The sequence below is a fragment of the Hypanus sabinus genome, chromosome 2 (genome assembly GCF_030144855.1).
Source record: "Hypanus sabinus isolate sHypSab1 chromosome 2, sHypSab1.hap1, whole genome shotgun sequence".
Lineage (NCBI taxonomy): Eukaryota > Metazoa > Chordata > Chondrichthyes > Myliobatiformes > Dasyatidae > Hypanus > Hypanus sabinus.
This window is the reverse complement of record NC_082707.1, coordinates 91,105,450-91,127,526: the sequence shown is the minus strand read 5'-3', so window position 1 is coordinate 91,127,526 and position 22,077 is coordinate 91,105,450. Positions and strand designations below refer to the sequence as shown.

Genomic DNA, 22,077 nt, shown 5'->3' with positions numbered 1-22,077 from the left:
ATTCTGACCAAGGGACACATGCATGACAGGAATTATGTAGGGTTGGGGACTTGGGGTCTGTTGTTCTTGTTGCTTTTTCCATGTGGGCAATCTGTTAGTTTTTGTGTATCAGGGAGGGGGTTGGGGGTTTGATGCTTTTGTTGCTGTCCTTTTTTTGCAAGGGGGGGGGTTTGGGTGTTTGGGATTTGATGTTCCAGCTGCTCTTTGCCATGTAAACGATTTGTTAGATGTCTCATAATGTATACTTGTGAGTCTCACATGATGCTGTTAATGCCTCTAGCTGTTGGGAATGTCAATATATACCACATACTTCAGACTACTCACCAATGCTGGGCATTCCTGTAGACCCAGAATAAGCATGCACCTTCTTTATTAAACATTACAGCAATGGTGAGGTTGACATTATGCCTATGATTCATTATTCTCAAGAAAGATATAGATATACGATGATAATACCCCCTACTTACTGTCTTAATCTAGATCATTTATGTACATATAATCAGCATGATTTAGGGAATATTATATCTGGCCCTATTCATGTCTTATCCTGAGATATATCCACATCTAGGGTTCACGACAAAGCTGATAAATCTTTCCACTAAAAAAAGCTAACTTTTGCTTGAGTAGAGAAGATACCATTCCGATTTGGCATAGTTCATGTAATTACACTTTACACTGTCCTAAAGGGGGTGATGACTCTGGAATTTCCATTGATGATCTGAAAATTATTACATTTCAACAAGTAATAAGAAATTATCTAAGTTCATGGAACAGTATGTACTTAATGAGTAGAAATAGAGCCTAAACCTCTCGTCCACAAAATTGGTTAGGATGTTGTTATTTAGAGTAGTTTTTCCCTGTCACAAGACATGCACACATCTTGCCTTTACCTCCCGAGTCTAGAAGTAAACAAGACATTTCAGAAGGAGATGATTTTGCATCAATTTTATTTCCATTTTATGGTGTTGCAAGGGGTATAAGAGAGACTAAAAGTGTGGCGGCAGCCTTAAAAAGATTAAACAACACCATCGAAGCCTTGGGGAAAATTAACAACAGAAATAGTCACCATGCATAAGATGGTTCTTCAAAATCGTATGTCATTAGATCTGCACCTAGCAGTTAATGAGAGAAAGTGTGCGGTTGTAGGCAAAGAGCGTTGTACTTACACACCTGCGAGTCTGAAGACATAACTAATTTGGCTGATCATATCCGTAAGGAAATGGTTAAAATACATCAATCTGAAGAATGAGATTTCATTGACTGGATTTATTTAAGTTTCAGAAGCTAGAGTTACTCAATATTATGAGTTATATTATTCATACTAGTAAGTCTATCATCACTTACACCCTTTTTACTTGTTTAAAGATGATCATTAATAGAATGGTTCAAACTCACATAAGAGTCGCTACTAATCTACCTAACCATGACATTATCTTACAAATACTTAGAAGAATATATACCCTTTGATATTTCATGACTAATGTAGTTTTTGATTATTTTATACTTAACATAGATACCACAAGATTTTATGTCTCTCAATTTTCAAATGTAATGATTTTAAACATGTGGCTTAGAATCAAAGGGGGCATTGTTGGATCCAGCTGTTTAATTCCTAGTTTACTGTTTTACTCTTATTTTCTTTGCAATTTCAGAATTTATTATCTGCTTGTAAGTTTATACAAGTTTAATCTGTCTCTAGTGGCTACTCAAAGTAGAATTCTGGAATGCTCAAGAATGCTCTAATTAGTTGTCTCTTATCTATAAATTTGAATGGAATTCTCCTTTCTTCTGGCAATAAAATTAGCTGCTTTATGCGAGGTTCCATCTTTTAGTTTCTCAACCAGTAGACCGCTTTCCCTATTTGTTTCAACTTCCCTTTGTTCTCATTCATTTATTAAGTGCCAAGTCATATGATGTAGATGATCATGGTCTTTCCACAATGACGATTATTCTCGGCAGTTTTTTCTACAGAACTGGTTTGTCGTTGCCGTCTTCTGGGCAGTGTCGTTACAAGATGGGTGACCCCAGCCATAATCAGCACTCTTCAGAGACTGTCTACCTGGCGTAGGTGGTTGCATAACCAGGACTTCTGATACGCACCAGCCGCTCATATGACCATTCACCTGATCGGGGGGCTATGCAGGTTTCACCCTGCCCAAGGGTGACCTGCAGGCTGGCAGAGGGAAGGAGCACCGTACACCTCCTTTGGTAGAAATGTAATTCCACCCCACCAAATTTGTTCTATCAACTCTTAACAAAATTATCATGAAGTAACAAGTTCTGTGCCTAGTTCCTGACTTCTGAAAGAACCTTGGAGTCAACCATCAGAATCTAATATTATATTAATGTAGAGGGGAACATTGATATGTAATGTACACAATAAAGGAAACATTGGGAATGAAGGGTATTAATGGATATGTGGTTAGTGGAACGACATGGTGTCAGGTAAGGTCAGTGGTGATCATACAGAATGATGATGTAGCAATGAGCTGACAAAATTTCTGTTTCTTACAGTTTGTCCTCAAGATATGCTTTTAGATAGCATTCACAGGGAACAGGAATAGATGAGTTAACCTATTCCATCATTCTTTTCTTTCCTAGGCAGTCCTCCAAGGCCATGAATGACATACCTCCACTCCAATTCTGTGTCTTCTTAGGTGACTGATAATCTCAATATGTGAATGACCTGCAACTAGTGAGGCAGGATATGCTTGGTAGGGTAGATGGGCAGATCGTCTAGAAGGTGATGTGTTTATTCTGTCATTTAGCCTGGTCTCCTTTTGCTTCCAATGAAGGGATCCAAGATTCTCAATACTAAGCCCAAAGCTCTTTCACGATTCCAAGGCTATACAGCACAGAAACAGGCCATTTGTCCCAAACAATCCATGCTAGCAAAGATAACCTTGTTTACAGTCTATCCTCATCATCACCCCATTTTTACCCTATTAGACATATTCCTCATCCAATCCTAGCCTGGCCCAGTATCTACCGATTCACTTTAATATACTGATAACTTCAATCATATTGCCCTTCACCATTTAAATTCCAAGGAATCAAACACTACTGATTTATAATTTAACCCCAGGAACATGGTACATTTTGCACTTTTGCAAAGCCAGTATATGAGGGGTGATTGATATGTTCATGGCCTAAGGTAGAAGGAGTCAACTTTAGAAATTCTAGCACATTTATTTTTCAGCATTGTCCCCTCCTACATGTACACACTTAGTCCAGCGGTCGTGGAGCATACGGATCCCTTCCTTGTAGAGGTGGTCCACAGCAAGGGATGATTGACAAGTTTGTGGCCTAAGGTAGAAGAAGATGAGTTATACAGCTCTTGTTACGTGCACGTGCAGTTCAACTCTGAGTGAAAATGCAGAAAGCTTGAAGTTAATAACTCATCTCCTTCTACCTTAGGCCACAAACTTATCAATCACCCCTGCTGTGGAGCACTTCTGGAGGTCCAACACACTGACTTCTACAAAGAAGGATCCATATGCTCCACGACCGCTGGACTAAGTGTGTAAATGTAGGAAAAATAAATGTGCTAGGTTTTTTAGAATTGACTCCTTTTACCTTAGGCCACAAACTTATCAATCACCCCTCGCATCCTTTCAAAAGTAGAAGTGCTCACTTGCTGCGATGTGCTCCAATTAGAGCTTTGTACAGTTTCTGCATAGCTTTCATTCTGCTGAACTTTAATTTATCAGCTCTGAAAGCATGACGGGAATTGTTTGAATTTTATTATTGTGTTTCGGTCTCTGTTCAAGACTTTAAAATTTTCCATGCCGCTTTAGATCTCTAACGTTTGCAGATCAGCCCCAAATCGATGAGCTCCCATTGAAATTCATTTGCTGTGATCTCACTCATTGCAATTGCAAATATCAATCCTCCTTTTACCTTGTTTTATTAGCAATTGACACTTCTTATGAAAGTTGAAACTTCCATAAGTTACTGCAAAAATGGTCTCTATATTATGGGGAGGCACAGGGTCCCTTTATTTAGACAAATGTGATTCTGACCATGGATCAGCAGGAGCACCCTCTTGGAAGGAAGCCAATAACAAACGCATAAGCTAAAAGAGAACTGGGAAGGAGCTCTTGGGATTTGCAAACAATATACAAGAGATGACAAGTGTTCCAATGCACTAAGCAATGGAAACAAATACCTGGGAATAATGATGAAAAATACATCTTTATGTCTCTCTTCTATCAACTGTAATTGAGAGAAGTATGGTTGATGAGCAAGGGGAAGAAATAGAACATCTGCTTGACACATCTTGAAGGAAGAAAGCCCAGAAGATCCTGAACTGTCCATCAGAATCTTGAATTCCTGATGTGAAACGGGCCCAAAGCACAGCAGATGGATCAAATGGCCGAGTGCTTACTGCGCACCACTGCTGACACTGAGCACAACCGTGATGGACTGTCCACTCAACTGATGGGTAACACCAGACAACATAATTATCTGAGACAATGTCACTCATCAACTAATACTCATGGCATTATTAGCTTGTTCTGAAAAGCTTAAAGCCTTCAAAATTAAGATAGAACACACGAGACTGCAGATGCTAGAGCACAATCAAAAAGCTGGAGGAACTGATCAGACATATCTATGGAGGGAAATGGATAATTGGTGCTTCTGGTAGGAACCCTTCATCTAGAGGTACTGTAATAAGATAAATTTCTTATTTTTTAAAATAAAATCTCTCAAGCAATTTCTGATGAATAGAATACACATCTTAAAATTGACCAAACATTTGTTTCCTCTGTACCTAGTACTCTCTTGACCTTCTCGTCTTGTGTCCTTCTCTCATTCCCCATCTGGCTTTTCTGTTGATTATTTTGTGGGTCCATGTAATTCCCCTCTATTCTCTCCTTTTCTGTATACTTATTTTCTTTCCAGGAGCAGAGTAGGCCTATCAGCTTGTTGAGCCTGTTCTAGCATTTGATAAGGTCACAGCTGATAAAATCCTGGTCTCAAAACTACTCTTCTGCTCTCTCCTCATACCCTCGAGTTGCACATTACTCAAGTAGTAGGTAATCTGCTTCTTGAATATATTCAATAGATTTGACTGCATCGATCTCCGGGTTAGAGTTTCGAATAGTTACAATCTTCAAAAAGAAGAAAACTCTTCTCATCTCCATCTTAAGTGGGCAACCACTTACTCTGATGTTATGTATCCTAGCTCTGGATAACCTTTCCGAGGAAACATCTGCTCAACACCCTCTAAGTAAATTCTCTCAGAATCCTGCCTCAAAGAGATTACCCCTTGTTTGTCTGGTCTCTAATGAATATTAGCCCAACTTGCTCAACCTCTTGTCATCCTTCCACCCCTTCCTCAGGGATGAACTCATGACCTTTTTACATCAAAGAACTATGTTCTTTCTGTCCAACAATATGTGACAGAAGTGACCTGGAGCATGAGTGGAAAAGCAACACAAGGATTGTTGTACAGATATCAAATATTGTGCAATACAACAGTGGATTCTACCCCATAACAAAGATTATTAGTTAAAGCATGCAGATGTGTTATAACTGTGTCATCTCTTTAAGATGATCTGGACAATACTCATTAACAACTACAAAACAGAAAATTATTTGTTTTTAAAAATGCATGTGAAACAGAAGAGTGATATGCCATCAAAACAATATATAAATCTAAAATTACCTGGAGTGATTCATTCACTCAGCTACAAAGGTAAAATGCTCCTTAATATATGTACAAATGTAGCACCACAACTACTGCCAGTTTTCTCTCCTTGAAGTTGGACAGAATTGATTCAAACTCTAATCTGCTGATACAAAATGCAAAATTTTACCTGTCATCACAGGATTGTGCATAATTACTGGAGCAACAAATGACATTTATTGACTGCTTTTAAACACACAAAGAATATGATCTCATGGTAGGCACAATTTCTGCAGATGCAAATATAGCAGTCTTATGAACCAAAGTTTCTACAACTTCTGACTACTGAGATAAGTTTGCATACAACAAAAGGTTGGTGATTTGTTTGGCATTGTCTTAATCTGCATGCTTCAGATCTTAAAATGAGGGGTGAACTTTTTGAAACAGCCAATATCCTTCATGGGCATGTAAGGGTTGCAGTTGAGGTGTTTTAACTGGAGCGAGAATCTTGAACAAGGGGATATGGTGGTCACATAATTAGGTAGCAGTCATTTAAAACTGCATTAGATATATAAAAAAATTTTTTTGCAGAGTGTGCTGAATCTCTCTGTCCTGGAGTCTAGAACACTAGGGGTGTTTAAAGAAAAAGTAGATACATTTTTGAAAGATCAACTTGCACAGAAGAGGGGATCAGCCATGTTGAATAGCAGGCCAGGTTCAAGGGTACAAGTGGAAGAACTGATACAATACTTTGAATTTTACTTGTCCATGTTTAAAAGAGTAGATTTTGGCATATCTTTTCATGTGTGGATTATATGTCATGGTGGATGCCTTGATCTTAGTTCAGCCACATTAGGTACAGCTGGATAGAATATCTATTACTTGTTCAAAACAAATCTCGATGAAGATATTGCTGGTATGGAAGAGAGAAACACTCCCAAATAAATTAGTAATAATGGAATTAGTAACATCCATTATTACATGGCTAAATGTCTCTTCATTTGCATTCTTACTTTCTTAAGCATCTGAGAATATTCTGCTTGTCCACAAGGATTCTCTTCAACTTCTGCAATTTTTTTATAGGAAGTATACTGGCGGGTTGCTTCTCAGCCTGGTGGGAAACTGCTCTGCTCCGGACTGACTAAACTCGCAGAGAGTGGTAAACACTGCCCAGTTCTTCAAAAGCCCTTCACTCTGTCCATCCAGGACATTTTCACAGTGGTTGCATCAAGAAGGCTAATGTGCTTGTCAAGCATGCCTGCCCCCCTGACCATTTCTTCTTCGTTTGTCTACATTCAAGGGGAAGATACAGGAGCTTGAAAGCTCAGATGTCCAGGCTCAGGAATGATTTCTTCCCCACTGCTATCAGACTTCTGAGCCAATCACTTCTTCCACATCCACTTCCCCGTGATGTTGCCACATTCTTGGACTCATAAAGCTACCTCTTCCATTACGGTCACTTTAGCACTTCTTTTTGTACTACTTCAGATTGCTCTAATATATTTTATTCCATTTCATTATTTTATACTCACTATTTTATACTCGTTGTACATATTTGATAAGGCAAAAACAGCAAAGAACTTCATACCCCAGCCAATAAACTAATCTGAACTTCTCTGTCCCCCTTGTACCCTCTCATTCCAAAATATCAATAAGTGGATAATCTTGCTAGTCATCAGCATGTAGAGGAATCAAATTATTGTGCAATTGGCAATGCAGCACTTGTGCATAATTAACATGAAGTAGTCTAAACCTAGGCTCACTTGAAATTTCCATAAATTATGGCAGATCTTGGGTCAAATCCAGAAAAATGATTTTCCTCCTTCCTTGTCCCAAATCTCTGGAGTTCTCTTGATTCACCCCCTTGACACTGGCTGAGCTCCACCAGCTCACAGGTGATCAATGACTGAACAAGGATGTCTGACCAGTAGGGTTGAGTACCCAATCTGCTTAGCCATCTACTCTCTGTAGTTCCACACCAGCCGGCATTTAAGTCTGTTTAGGAACTATGCTGCAAGATATAGTACTGCTACTTGAGCAGACACCACACATAGAATCAGCTCACAAACCTGTGAATTACAATTTAGTGTTAAAAGCAAGTGTTCTGAGGGATTATGAATCATTTAATTATCCATTACATTTCTCAAAAGAATTAATTACACATTTTGGCCAAGGTACTGAAAGGAATTTAGTTGCTTATTAAGCCTACTGTAATAGAATTTCAGAAAGAACTCTATCATAGTAAGGAGTTTAAATGTGATAAACTTATTTTTAATATTCTTCAAATTTTTTAATGATATAGACATTTTGTTTGATTATTCCTTTACATTAAGAAGGATTTTGTAATAAAAAGCTTCTTTCCATGTCTTGAACCACCTGAAATCACAGAGAGAGCAGCTGGTTTTGAATTGAGGTCACTGTTATAATGGACAATGGAGAAAGGATTAGCAGCAGAAAATGGAGTTAGAGAAAAATGGATGCTATGAAGACAATCAGGGAAGTAGAGAGGTTCAGGAAGTAGAAAGGATCAAATTGTTAGAGAGGCTCAGGAGCCAGGAAATTTGTGGTTAGAGAGGCCGAATGGTGTGGGGTAGAAATGATCAGGGTGTAGGCAGGGTCAGAGAATAGAGAGTATTGGACAGTTAGAAAGGATCAGGATAGCAAGAATCGGGGTGAAGAGGTTAGTGAAGGCCCATGTAGGGAGGATTGTGATAAAGAGGTTCAGGATAGGGAGGGATGGAGGCATTAAAATGGACAGTGCACATACAGAGGATTAGGCAGTAGAGAGGTTTAGGATTAAAGAGATCAGGGATAAGGCAGTGCCAAGTATAAAGATGTTTGCAAGGAGTAGAGCGATCTGGGGTTAAAGATTGATTGGTGGAGAGGTTTACTGATGGAAAGAGATTGGAGTTTACGGAGGATGATTGATGAGGAACAGAGGATCAAAGCATGCATAGACCATGGTGGATCAGGGAATCGAGAGGCCAGGAGGGCACAGAGAAGGCCATAGTTCACAGAGAAAGGACTAAAATGTTCAAGATTTTTCAGAGGGCTCTTGTCATGGTATGGAAAAGAGAATCAGGAATTAGAGAGCATTGGAAGGGCGTAAGGCATCAGAGGATCTTCCTCCAACATTTTGGAGAGGGAGGGAGGGCAGCCAGATGTCTTGGTACATATTGGTACCAATGACATAGGAAGGAAAAGCAAAGAGGTCCTGAAAAGAGAATTTAGAGGGCTAGGTAGAAAGCTGAGAAGCAGGACCACCTGGGTAGTAATTTCTGGATTACTACCTCTGCCATGTGCCACCAAGAGTAGAAACAGGGTGATTTGGCAGATAAATGTGTGGCTGAGAAGCTGGTGCAGGGGGCAGGGCTTCAGGTTCTTGGATCATTGGGGTCTCTTCTGGGGAAGGTATGACCTGTACAAAAGGGATGGATTGTACCTGAACCTGAAGGGAACTAATATTCTCATGGGCTGGTTTGTCAGAGCTGTTAGGGAGGGTTTAAACTAATTTGGCAGGGAGATGGGAACCAGAGTGAAGGGGCTCAGGATAGGATGGATGGTAAAAAAGCAAAGATTGTATGCAGTCAGACTGTCAGGAAGGGCAGGCAGATGATAGGACAAAATTGCAGCCAGCAGGGTGAGTATCAGTGCATTAGGGATGCAGAATTAAAAAGGATAGCAAATACAGTACTCAAAGTGTTATATCTCAATACACACAGAGTGTAAGAAATAAGGTGGATGATCTTGTTGCACTATAACAGATTGTCAGGTATGATGTTGTGGCCACCACTGAATCATGGCTGAAGGATGGTTGCGGTTAGGAGCTGAATGTCCAAAGTTCACGTTGTATCGGAGGGATAAGAAGGTAGGCAGAGGGGGTGGCATGGCTCTGCTGGTAATGAATAGCATCAAATCAATAGAAAGATGTGACATAGGATCAGAAGATGTTGAATTCTTGTGGGTTGAGTTAAGAAACTGCAAGGGTAAAAGGACCCTGATGGCAGTTATATACAGGCCTCCCAACAGTGGCTGGGAGGTGGACCACAGATTACAGCAGGAAATAGAAAAAGCATGTCAAAAGGGCAATGTTATTGGGGGTAGTCATGGGAGATTTTAACATGCAGGTCGATTGGAAAAATCAGGTTGGTAATGGATCTTAAGAGAGTGAGTTTGTTGAATGCCTACGAGATGGCTTTTTAGAGCAATTTGTCATTGAACCTGCTAGGGGATCAGCTATGCTGGATTGGGTGTTACGTAATGAACCAGAGGTGATTAGGGAGCTTAAGGTAAAAGAATCCTTAGGAACTTTGCAATTTGATAGGGGGAAAGGAAAGTCTGACATAGCAGTATTTCAGTGGAGTAAGGGAATTTACAGTGGTGTGAGAGAGGAGTTGGCCAAAGTAAACTGGAAGGAGGTGCTGGCAGGGATGTCAGCAGAGCAGTCTTTAATTGATTCTATTATGGTTCTTTGATTTACTGAGTATGCCTACAAGGAAACAAATCACAGGGTTGTTTATGGAGACGTATTTTCACTTCGATAATAAATTTACTTTGAATTTTGCACATTTATTTTGGATAACATCATAGAAAAGGACTTCTGTGGCACAAATGTTACCTGCTGCCTATCACCTGGTATTCCACAAGGCTTAAAACCTCTAAAACATGGTTTACTTGAAGGACTCAGGACCTGTTATTTAATACTTTAAACCTTAAAAATTTCCATGAAAGGGATTATTGAGAGGAATTTATAGATTGTGTTTCCAATCTATGTGTTTGAATAGATATGAAACTATTTGCATAACTATTGCCTGTATTCACCACGGAAGAAAAATAACCCTTCCAGGGTGTAACCTTTTTGGTATTTAGCCTGGGGACTCATAGCCAATATTAATTATTGTCACAGTCAAAACCTGCAGTATAAATCCTTGAAGAATGATCAATTATACTGTGTTGTTAGTTCAACCTCAGCCCTGGGTTGTTTTGTGTGATACCTGATCTCTTTGTGAATAGACTGTTGAATTACACCCAAGAATTCTAATTTATATCAGTTTTGTTGTCAGTGTGAGTCAAGGGCAATTTTCACATACCAACTAAGCCCACCATTTCAACAACTGGACCAAACTGAGCCAAATGCTGTCTCTTTATCTTTAATAGTGCCAATTATAAATGCCCATCACACGGTAAATTTAAATATGCTCCATCTTAGACACCCACTTCTGCTAGGTTAGTTGTGCTTGGGAAGAAAGTGTCAAGATAACCAGTGGTACTTGACTGGAGTAGTACTTTGATCTAGAGTCTCCAGCAAAACATGGAAATAACTTGGTTCCCTAGATGTCTGTTGCTATTGTTGGGTCAGATGCATTTTAACTCAGGCCTTTCTACACCAGATCTAACCTGTAGGTCAGATGCAATGGGAATGAAAGTGCACAACTTAGAATAAAAATCTGTATCTTCTGGTCTTAAAGGTCACTTGAGCAGTTCCCAGGTCTGTATGAAGTTAGGTATGACTACAATGGAGTACTTAACTGAATACAGAGTCACTAAAAGGTTACAGTGTCTAAAGAGGCCATTCTGCTATGCAATCCACCTACCTATCCATCTGCCTATTCAATTTATCTTTAAGTGCCTTATCACCAAAATTATTCAAGGTATTCTCTGTGCCTGCTGCTAAGTGTTACATATTTCTGAACCTTTGATCCCCAGAACAGACACAAATGTTCATTTCTGGCTCAACTCTGATGATAGTCCCCAGCTTCCCTAAGTTGGAAGCACACTATCCATGGGCTCTAGACTGTCCATAACCCAAATGTTGTTAGCTGCTCCAAAACTGCACGAAATGACTGTTGTATTGGTGCATGACTCAGTGATACTATTACAAACCCACAATGGATTCTATGATGATCCCCTAATCCTGGCTCTAATGGCTGTGTGAGAAGGGTACAAACACGTGATGTCGGAGAGCATGGTGCAGAAAGCTTGCTGCTTGAGCTGATCCGGCAGTGCTTCAGGATACCCGAACAATTCTTTGTGTGGCTTGCTTTATGAAGCCATGGGCTTGTGACGTGCACGTACACTGACTGTGTTTGTTTCATAAACTACAGATGCACCAGGTGTCAGCAGGCTCTGAAGCAACGAAACCACAGCAGTCTCAGCTCTCAATTTCCATGAGCGGCATAGTGGAAACCTGTTAAGATGTCCCACCATTATTCCATTACCACATTTAAAAGACTCTTAAATATAGACTGTGATGTGTGGCCTGGTGATGTTCTCACCTGTTTCAAAAGGGTAACAACCATACCAGTGCCCAAGAAGAGCAGGTGAACTGCCTCAATGACCATCACCCAGTAGCACATCTATGGTGATGAACTGCTTTGAGAGGTTGGTTATGGCTAGAACCAACTCCTGTCTCAGCAAGGACCTGGACCCACTGCAATTTGCCTATCAGCACAATAATGGATGCAATTTCATTTGCTCTCCATGTAGCTTCGGATCACCTGGACAATACTAATACCTCTGTCAGACTGCTGTTTATTGACTTCAGAGCAATTCAAAAAATCATTTGCTATAGGTCTGATCAAAAAGCTTCAAAACCTGGGCCTCTGTACCTCCCTCTGCAACTGGATCCTCGACTTCCTCACTGGAAGATCACAATCTGTGCAGATTGGAAATAACATCTCCACCTCACTGATTATCAACACTGGTGCATCTCAAGGATGTGTGCTTAGCCCACAACTCTACTTCTCCACACCCATGACAGTACAACTAGGTACAGCACCAATGCCTTCTTTAAATTTGCTGATGACACAACTATTGTTGGCAGAATTTCAGATGGTGACGGGAAGATGTACAGGAGCAAGATACATCAGCTAGTTGAGTAGTATCACAGCAACAACCTTGCACTCAATGTTAGCAAGAGCAAAGAACTGATTGTGGACACCAGAAAGAGTAAGACAAGGGAGCATACACCAGTTTTCATGGAGGGATCACAGTGAAAAGAGTGAGCAATTTCAAGTTCCTGGGTATCAACATCTCCGGGATCTATCCTGGGCCCAACATACTGATTCAATTACAAAGAAGACATGACAGCGGCTATATTTCATTAGGAATTTGAGGAGATTTGGAACGTCACTCACAGATTTCTAAAGAAGGGGACATTGCTTTGTGGATCCAGAAATGGCTTGCCCACAGAAGGCAAACAGTAGTTGTAGACAGGTCATATTCTGCATGGAGGTCAGTCACCAGTAGAGTGTCTCCGGGATCTGTTCTGGGACCCTTACTCTTTGTGATTTTTATAAATGACCTGGATGAGGAAGTGGAGGGATGGGTTAGTAAGTTTGCTGATGACATAAAGGTTAGAGGTGTAGTGGATAGTGTGGAGGGCTGTCAGAGGTTACAGCGGGACATTGATAGGTTGCAAAACTGGGCTGAGGAGTGGCAGATGGAGTTCAACCCAGGTAAGTGTGAGGTGGTTCATTTTGGTAGGTCAAGTATGATGGCAGAATATAGTATTAATGGTAGACTCTTGGCAGTGTGGAGGATCAGAGGGATCTTGGGGTCCGAGTCCATAGGACACTTAAAGCAGCTGTGCAGGTTGACTCTGTGGTTAAGAAGGCATACGGTGTATTGGCCTTCATCAACTGTGGAATTGAATTTAGGAGCCAAGAGGTAATGTTGCAACTATATAGGACCCTGGTCAGACCCCACTTGGAGTACTGGAGTTCTGATCACCTCACTACAGAAAGGATGTGGAAGCCATAGAAAGGGTGCAGAGGAGACTTACAAGGATGTTACCTGGATTGGGGAGCATGCCTTATGAGAATAGGTTGAGTGAACTCAGCCTTTTCTCCTTGGAGCGAAGGAGGATGTGAGGTGATCTGATAGAGGTGTACAAGATAATGAGAGACATTGATCAGATAGTCAGAGGCTTTTTCCCAGGGCTGAAATGGTTGCCACAAAAGGACACAGGTTTAAGGTGCTGGGGATGATGTACAGAGGAGATGTCAGGGGTAAGTTTTTTACTCAGAGAGTGGTGAGTGCGTGGAATGGGCTACCAGCAACGGTGGTGGAGGTGGATACGATAGGGTCTTTTAAGAGGCTTTTAGATAGGTAAATGGAGCTTAGAAAAATAGAGGGCTATGGGTAAGCCCAGTAATTTCTGAGGTAAGGACATGTTCGGTACAACTTTGTGGGCTGAAGGGCCTGTACTGTGCTGTAAATTTCCTGTGTTTCTATGTAAGTAGCGTGGAGAGCAATCTAACTATATACATCACCATCTGGTACAGGCGAGGGCGAGGGGCGCTACTGCAGAGGATGAAATAAGCTGCAGGAAGTTGTAAACTCAGTCAACTCCATCATGGGCACCAGCATCCAAGACATCTGCAAGGAACAATGCCTCAAAGAGGTGGTATCCATTATTAAGCACCCCTATCTCCCAGGACATGCCTCTTCTCATTGCTACCATTAAAGAGCGGGTACAGGAGCCTGACGGTACATACTCAAAGATTCAGGAACAGATTCTTTTCCTCTGCCATCAGATTTCTGAATGGACATTACCTCAATGGGTAAGAACACTACCTCACTACTTTTTTGCACTCACGCGGAAAACTGCAGATGCTGGAAATTCGAACAACACACACAAAATGCTGGTGGAACACAGCAGGCCAGGCAGCATCTATAGGGAGAAGCACTGTCGACATTTCGAGCCGAGACCCTTTGTCAGGATGAAGGGTCTTGGCCCGAAACATCGACAGCACTTCTCCCTATAGATGCAGCCTAGCCTGCTGTGTTCCACCAGCATTTTGTGTGACTTTTTTGCACTACTTAAGTTAACTTTTTCATATATATATTGTAATTCACAGATTTTTAAATTATGTATTGCAATGTACTGCTGCTACATTACAACACATTTAATGACATATGGTAGTGATATTAAACCTAATTCTGATTGTGATTCTAATTCTTGTGCATATACTGGTATCAGGGAAGAGATCCATTGACACCTTGCACCCTTCATACCCACTAGTCACACTCTGTCTCAGGCCTTTTGTTGATCTGAATCTCAAACTTCAGCTTCATGTTCCTTTTCAATAAAACAGTCAAAATAATTCAAAACCAAATTACTTGCTCATCAATGGCACAGCTCAGTCTAGGTGGCATGGTTGGTGGATTTAGTTAACACTTCCATCAAATTCAGATTAGTTGTTACATTAATTTATAGTTCATTTTGACTCTTGACTTCATTGGCAGAGATTTCACTGATCAGCTGATAACTTCATTTCAGAGAGGTTGATATGATTTTTCAGTTTGCAGGAAGAGAAAAGTAATAAACTGCAAACAAAAATTCAGTCCAGGTTCCTGCGAGTTTCACCATTCAATCTGAGCTTTCTAGTGTTCTTATTGTGACAACGTTCAGGCTTATGGCTGGTCCTCAAACATTAAGGTTTACCGTGCATCAAAAGCTGGAACCTCCATTTCATCCTTTACTGTCTGTTGGACCAATAATCAACCTGCTGAAGAGTCCAGCAGCATCTATGGGAAATATACAGCTGATGCTTCAGATCAAACCCCTACACTTGGACTCATTGACATATCAGGTCAAAACACTACATCATGACAGCAGGAATATTTACAGGCAATTTGAAAGAAGTTGTTCGAAAAGATTCCGAGGGCTAGGATCCATCTAAACATGGAAAAGCAGATTAATCAAAGGTAGTCAGAACGATGCGAGCTTGAGTCACTGATTTATTGGCAGACGGTAGAGGCAGACAGTGGGAGAGCTGCACGGCCTCTGTCGTAGTCAGCACTAGGCCTCAGGCCGCATTGTCGCCTGTTTCCAGCCGCCAGGAGAGAGGCATCAGATTCAGGAGCACCAATGGCGTGCCAGAGGTGGTGCTGTCCCCCAGTGTTTGCTCAACAGAAGACAAGCCATATTGTGTTCGACTGCAGACTACTGCAACATTCATCAACTCAGGAACTTAGACAATATTTTTTGGTGTGACTTTATTTTCTTGCTACCTTATGTGTGCTATATGTGCTGTGTATGACCATTGTTTCTGTGTTTTGCACCTTTGCCCTGGAACTTGAACTTGACTATTGACATTCTATGGTTAGGCTTACCCCCTGTTGGGGCTCTGATGTCTAGGCTTCCAATCGCTAGGGTTCTAGTGGCGACTATTTAAGCTCATGGTCCACTGGATCTCTGAGTTCTGTTGTTGCTCCAACCATTGGGACTCAGGTCTCTAGACTTGGCTTCATAACTATTGGGGATTCAGTTACATTGGCTGCTCGATCTATTTAACATGCCATTGGACAGAACTTATCCAATTCACCCACAACTGGCTGTGTTCATGCTGCTAAGTCTTATCTCAGTGTGAAGACAGAGAACCGCCCTGTGATGGTCCGCAGGTCTTGCTGTGTCTTTTAAAAGGGTAAGGTTTAACACTGTAGGTCACACATTGGGGTCGAGAGTGGGCCAGACTAATAATTGTCCCATCAGTTGCCCACCATAATGGCAACATGCTGCTGACTCATTAAATTAAAACTTAATTAAAAACATACATCTTGTCAGGTGATTGAACTTTTATAATTATTGCTAAATACCCTGTCCATCAGTAAGACAGAGCAACACTGCCTGCAGCAATAGTATGAAGCCACACACCCGTCTTGAATGAACATGATCACAAAATACACTTTTCCAGTGAAGAAGCAACAAACATGGTAACAGATTCTGCGTCCAGCCTTTCCAATACATTCCCGAAGAGTCTGTGGTTGTGGGAACAAGACACCACGTATAAAAAATTGCAAGTGAAGGGGAACTTTGAAGTGCCAAACATCTCATTCCTGACCTCAACATATCCTGCTTAGAACTCCAAATACTTCAAACAGAACTGCAAGTGTTTGCTGACTGACATATAGGTATGAAATATCATTCACAATTCCAAGACCCCATGGTGGTCAGAGGCGACACTGCTGTTATTGTGAAATGTGAGAAAGTTTCCTTTCTAATAATGCACTCAACAACTGCTTGCTTGACGTTCAGTAGTTTTGTAAGTATCCGACTAACTCCAGAGGCGAGCCTTACACTTCACTGCATGTCACTTAGAACAATTTACTTGTTCGAAAGATGCCACTCACATGTATTCTTCTGCCTTCCTGGTGCTCCACTTCCAGATCCCGTACACCCATCTTCATCATCGCACTCTCCGCTTGACTCCGTGTCCTCACCCTCACCACTGCCACCTTGACTCGAGGACCACTGTGCGGCCTTGGTCGATTTGCCGTGTTGCATCTGAAATAAAACAGGAGGCATAGTCAGGAAGAGGAGAAAAGTTCACTCTCACTTACTGCTGCTTAGTATTAAACTCCGTACGTCTTTTTAAAATTTGGCTCCCAGGAATAAGCATCACCAATAGTCTATCCTGTAGATGCCCTGGCAAGAAAGCTCACTGGCACCCCCAGTTCCTCCAGAGGCTAAATAAATTTGGCATGTCCCTATTGACTCTTACCAATTTTTACTAATACACCATAGAAAGTATTGTATCTGGTTGAATCATGGCTTGGGATAGCAATACCTCTGCCCAGGACCCCAAGGAACAACAGAGAGATGTAGACACAGCTCAGCACATCATGGAAACCAGCCTACCCCACCTCCCCCCCCCCACAGAGTTTGTCTACACTTCTCGTTGCCTCAGAAAGCAGCCAGAACAATCAATGATCACACCCACCCCGAATATTCCCTCTTTTCACCTCTTCCAGCCGGCAGAAGAGACAAAAACCTGAAAGCACGTCCCACCAGGCTCAAGAATAGCTTCAGTCGGACTGTTTTAAGACTACTGAATGGTCCCCTATTATGATAAAATGAACTCCTGTCCTCACAATCTACCTTGTTATTACCTTGCACCTTGTTGTCTACCTGCACTACATTCTTTGGTAGCTGTTTATTCTGTTTTCTGTTATTGTTTAACAATGCACTACTTCAGGGCTCTGTGTGATGATTTGATCTGTTCGAACAAAAATAAATTTTAAAGATTACCTTTATTTGTCACATGTACATTGAAACATTAAAACGCACAGTGAAAGGCATTGTTTGAAGATGTATTGGAGGCAGTCTGCAAGTGCCAACATAGAATGCCCACAACTTACTAATTCTAAATTGTAGGTCTTTGGAATGTGGGAGGAAACCGGAGCATCTGGAGGAGAACATACAAACTCCTTACAGACAGCAGTGGAAATTGATGATTACTGGTGCCGTAAAGCGTCATGTTAACCACTAAACCTCTGAGCTAAATCAATTCCAATTCAATTCAACACTATCTTCAACTCACTGAAAACGTCACTTTAACCAAATTTCTCTTGCCTGCATGTAATGTCCTGGTTAAGGTTTCTGCTATTATGCAATAGGTTTTTCATTTCAGCAGTTTCTGCAAAGGCAGTGTGTCCTGCTGGTATAATGCTTTGGTTTTGGCTAGAGGTAAAAACCCTCGCTGTTCTGCTTAGGAATGTTGTACTAGCCAATCAGGATGGTGGAATTGGGAGATAGTTCCAGAGACAGCGGGGTGGAGAGAGATTTGCAAAGGACAGTGTGGCTCACAGGTCTTTCTGGCGGGAGCTGTGGAGTGGACAGGATGGAAGATAGCTGAGAATGCCATGGGAAGGAGCGTCCCCGATGCATGAAGTGCCCTGTGCAGATGGATGGCTTCAAGAAGGAGGAGCTGATACTCCCTAGAGAGAGTCCATTTTTTCGAGATGGATTTCGAGTGAAGTTCAGAGTGTGGTGTGTACTTTGGGCTTAGCGTGTGAGTAAAGACAACTCCAGGGTGAGCTCCAACTGTATGTACACGTTTGGACTGGCTGAACTGTGATGGGCCCTTTTATCTTATTCTTCCTTTTCTCTTTTCTACTAACTGTTCCATAAAGCTGAAATTTGTAAATATACTTTCATTATAATGTTATGCAGTGCTCAATCGACAATTGTGTATGAGCAGTATTTACACAGCATTAGCTCAAATTGAGGTTTCTTTAACCAGAACATCACAACACCCCTATTTGGTTGAAACTCATATCATATGTATATCATTTATGAAAGGAGGCCTTTTCACTTCGTAGTCCTGTGGCTGTTAACAGAGACAGTTAACGAGGCAAGTTTGCATATGAGCCCAGAGAGGGGTGTACATGTGTAATAACTTGCAACGTCCCATGTATTCACTGACTTACACTGGCATGTATATATGATTTTAAAATTCAAAGTCACATGTCACATCTCACCATTACTACGAGCACTACCTCACATGCAGTTCTGGCTTTTGATATTGTGTCTTGGGCATCCTGCATACTCCTTAATTGCCATTAGTATATCTGAAATTCTGCCTATCTACATCATTTTCAGAATTCCCTACTTTAAGAGGTTCCTTACTGACCATATGTTTAACGATCTATACTAAAATCTTATTCCTTGGCGTGTTGTCACTCCTCCTGTGCGCCTGCTTGGAAACCTTTTGCAATGCTGCAGGAGATATTTCAATTCAAAGTTGTTTTTATACCACCAACAAGCAACTGTTAATATCACAACCTCGTTCCGAAAGATTGATTTAAAGTACCTTTATTCACGAGGGCAGAAGGTGTAAGCTAAGTATTTGCTGGCAATGCTAACAAAGATATTGGAAAAGATTCTGAGTGGACAGAATCAATCTGCATTTGGAAAGGCAGGAATTAATCAATGACAGTTAGTATCACTTTGGAAGGGGGAAGATCCTGCTGGACTAAATTGACTGAATTTATTGAGGAGTTAACAAAATGTTTTGATAAGGACTGTGCAGTTGATGTAGTCTGCTTGAACTTCAGTAAGACCTTTAGTAAAGTCCCACATACTATTCTGCTACTCTTAGGCTACAGGGCGATATTGATAAGTTAGTAAGATGGAGAAAGCAATTGCATTTGAGTTTAATCCTGTTATTAGAAGGGGATGCACTTTAGGAATTATAATAAGGAAGAACATACACGGTGATTGGTTGGACTCTAGGAACTAAGAGACCTTGATGTACAAATCCCAATTCTGACGGTGGATGAGGTGTTGAAGGTGGCAAATGGAATACTTGCTGTCATTAGCCAGGGCACAAAATGTAAAAACAAGGAGGTTATGGTGCAACTTTATAAAGCGTTATTTCAACCACATCTGAAATGCTGTGATTCTGGTTGTGACTCTGAAGGAAAGAAGTGTTTGCACTGGAGAGGGTACAGAGGAGATATTGCTAGGACGAACTATTTTTGTTTGAGGAGAGACTGGATAGGCTGGGTGGGGTTATTTTCCTTGGAGCAGAGAAGGCTGAAGAGGAAGCCAAAAGAGGCACAGAAAATTATAAGGAATACTGACAGAGTAGACAGCTGGAAGTTATTCCCTGGAACAGAGGTTCAGGAAGGATCTATGGAAGAACTTTTCTCACCCAGAGGGGAGTTGCAATCTGGAATGCACTGCCTGAGTGGTGGTGAAGGCAGGCACTCTCACAACATTTAATAAGTATCTATACAAACACTTGAATTACTAGGGCAGAGAAGGCTACTGACCGAGCGCTGGTAAACAGGTTTAGAACAGATTGGTACTTGATAGTAGACATGTGCATAGTAGGTGTACAATTAACTTCTGTGCTGTATTAACTTTGGGGCTGTGTTAGAACTTCTTTGAGTTAAAGGCATTGAATCATTTACTAGGAGATGGGTGTATGAAGGCTCTGGAAGGGTTGCCCCAGTGTCTATAAAAGCTCTGCTGCCCTGCAGGGGTGTGGAGGGCTCTGGTCCCAATGCAGGTCGATGGGAGTAGGCAGTATAAATAAATCAGCATGGGTTGGATGGGCTGAAGAACCGGTTTCTGTGGTGTCCTTTTCTATGACTCTATGACAAGCACCTCTGTCTGTTCAGTACTTAAACTTCAAGTGTTTGACTCATGATTTGAACCCGTTCTTGGCACAAAGAGATCTCCTCTTATTCGATCGTAGCAATAAATTCATGCCCTATGTAACTGTAGCTTGGAACAGACCCAGTGAAAGCAAAGGCCTAGTAGCTATCAAAGCATTCAGTTGTTTAGTATCGCGGGTGCGTTAGCGTATGAAGACATGGATTGGGGGAGGTGGATGGGAGGAGAGCTGTTAGTTGACATTTAGTCCAAGTCTCTAACTCGTCACTGAAGCCATTGAGCCCTCACACTTTTGATTGTTATTTAGTGTAGACATGTGAGTATCCGTACTGCACAGCTTCAATAAAAGTTACATTGCACACAGGGAGATGATATAAAACATATCTAACCCAGAGCACAGGGAGCAGGACAGAGCATTCCGTTCTACTCAACTTCCAATAAGCAACAGTACTTGCAGAGACCTTTGTCCAAATGAGACAAATTTTGAAGTTAGAAATAAGTTTACATTAAGATTATTGATCACTACCACATCATTCTACTGCTTACTACACCAGTTCAACTAATTCACAACAAACCTTTTATATAGGTTCATTATCCAAAACAGAAACTCACTCTTAGCCATCCTTTATTTCACTTATAAACCTTGTGAACCAGACTACACCCCGTCCCATGACTTGTTCCCTGACGCACAGATTCTCCCAAGTTTATGGCAGGGTTCCATTCCTTTGACTGTTCATAACCCAGACAGTTCACAAGTCAGAAATGTGGCAAACCAAGTACCAGAGCAGAAAATGCCTGTGGCCCCACAGAGAAATGGGTATCAAATCAAGGTGGGATGTTTAAGGTAGCAACCGCTTCACTAGTACTTTGATAACACTAAACCAGGAATAGAGAATGTCCATCAACAGTAAAGGACAGGACAATATATCAAAGGTGAATTCTTCAGTATTATTTAGTTTGAGATTAAATGTTACTTTGAGTTCAATGGAAACCTGCAGGTCAAAGTTAATGCTATAGACATGATCAAGAGTTTCGGTTGTTGTTCAGACTGAACATCAGAATGGACAGCAAATGTGATCTAAGTGACTCTGACCGTGGAATGATTGTTGGTGCCAGACAGGGGACTTGAGAATCTCAGAAACTGCTGATCTCCTGGGAATTTCACACCCAACAACCTCTACAGAGTTTACAGAGAATGGTGCAAAAGGAAGAAAAGAAAATTGAGTAAGCAGCAGTTCTACGGGTGAAAACATCTTGTGATAAGAAGAGGAGAATGGTTCAAGCTGACAGGAAGGTGACAGTAACTTAAATAATCCCATGTTACAACAGTGATGATTTGCAAAAGAGCATCTCTGAATGCACAATACATCAAACCTTGAAGTGGGTGGGCTACAGTAGCAGAAGACCATGGACATACACTCACTGGCTACTTCAAGTGCATATTTAAAATCCATTAAAGTCCAGCCAAGTCAACAGGCCCTTTGGAACGTGTTTACATTGAGGCTTGAGCACCATGAAGGTTCTCTGCTCCACTTGT

At 41.3% G+C, this 22,077-nt stretch overlaps 1 protein-coding gene across 2 annotated transcripts in view; it reads right to left on the bottom strand.

The window, feature by feature from the left end:
• The window catches only part of LOC132381136 (glypican-5-like), a 627,941-nt gene that overhangs the window by 162,035 nt on the left and 443,829 nt on the right, over window positions 1–22,077 (bottom strand). For both annotated transcript variants that reach the window (XM_059950406.1, XM_059950415.1), the window contains one exon: window positions 16,769–16,922. In XM_059950406.1, coding sequence (XP_059806389.1) covers window positions 16,769–16,922 — 154 coding nt within the window. The remainder of the gene's footprint in view (window positions 1–16,768; window positions 16,923–22,077) is intronic.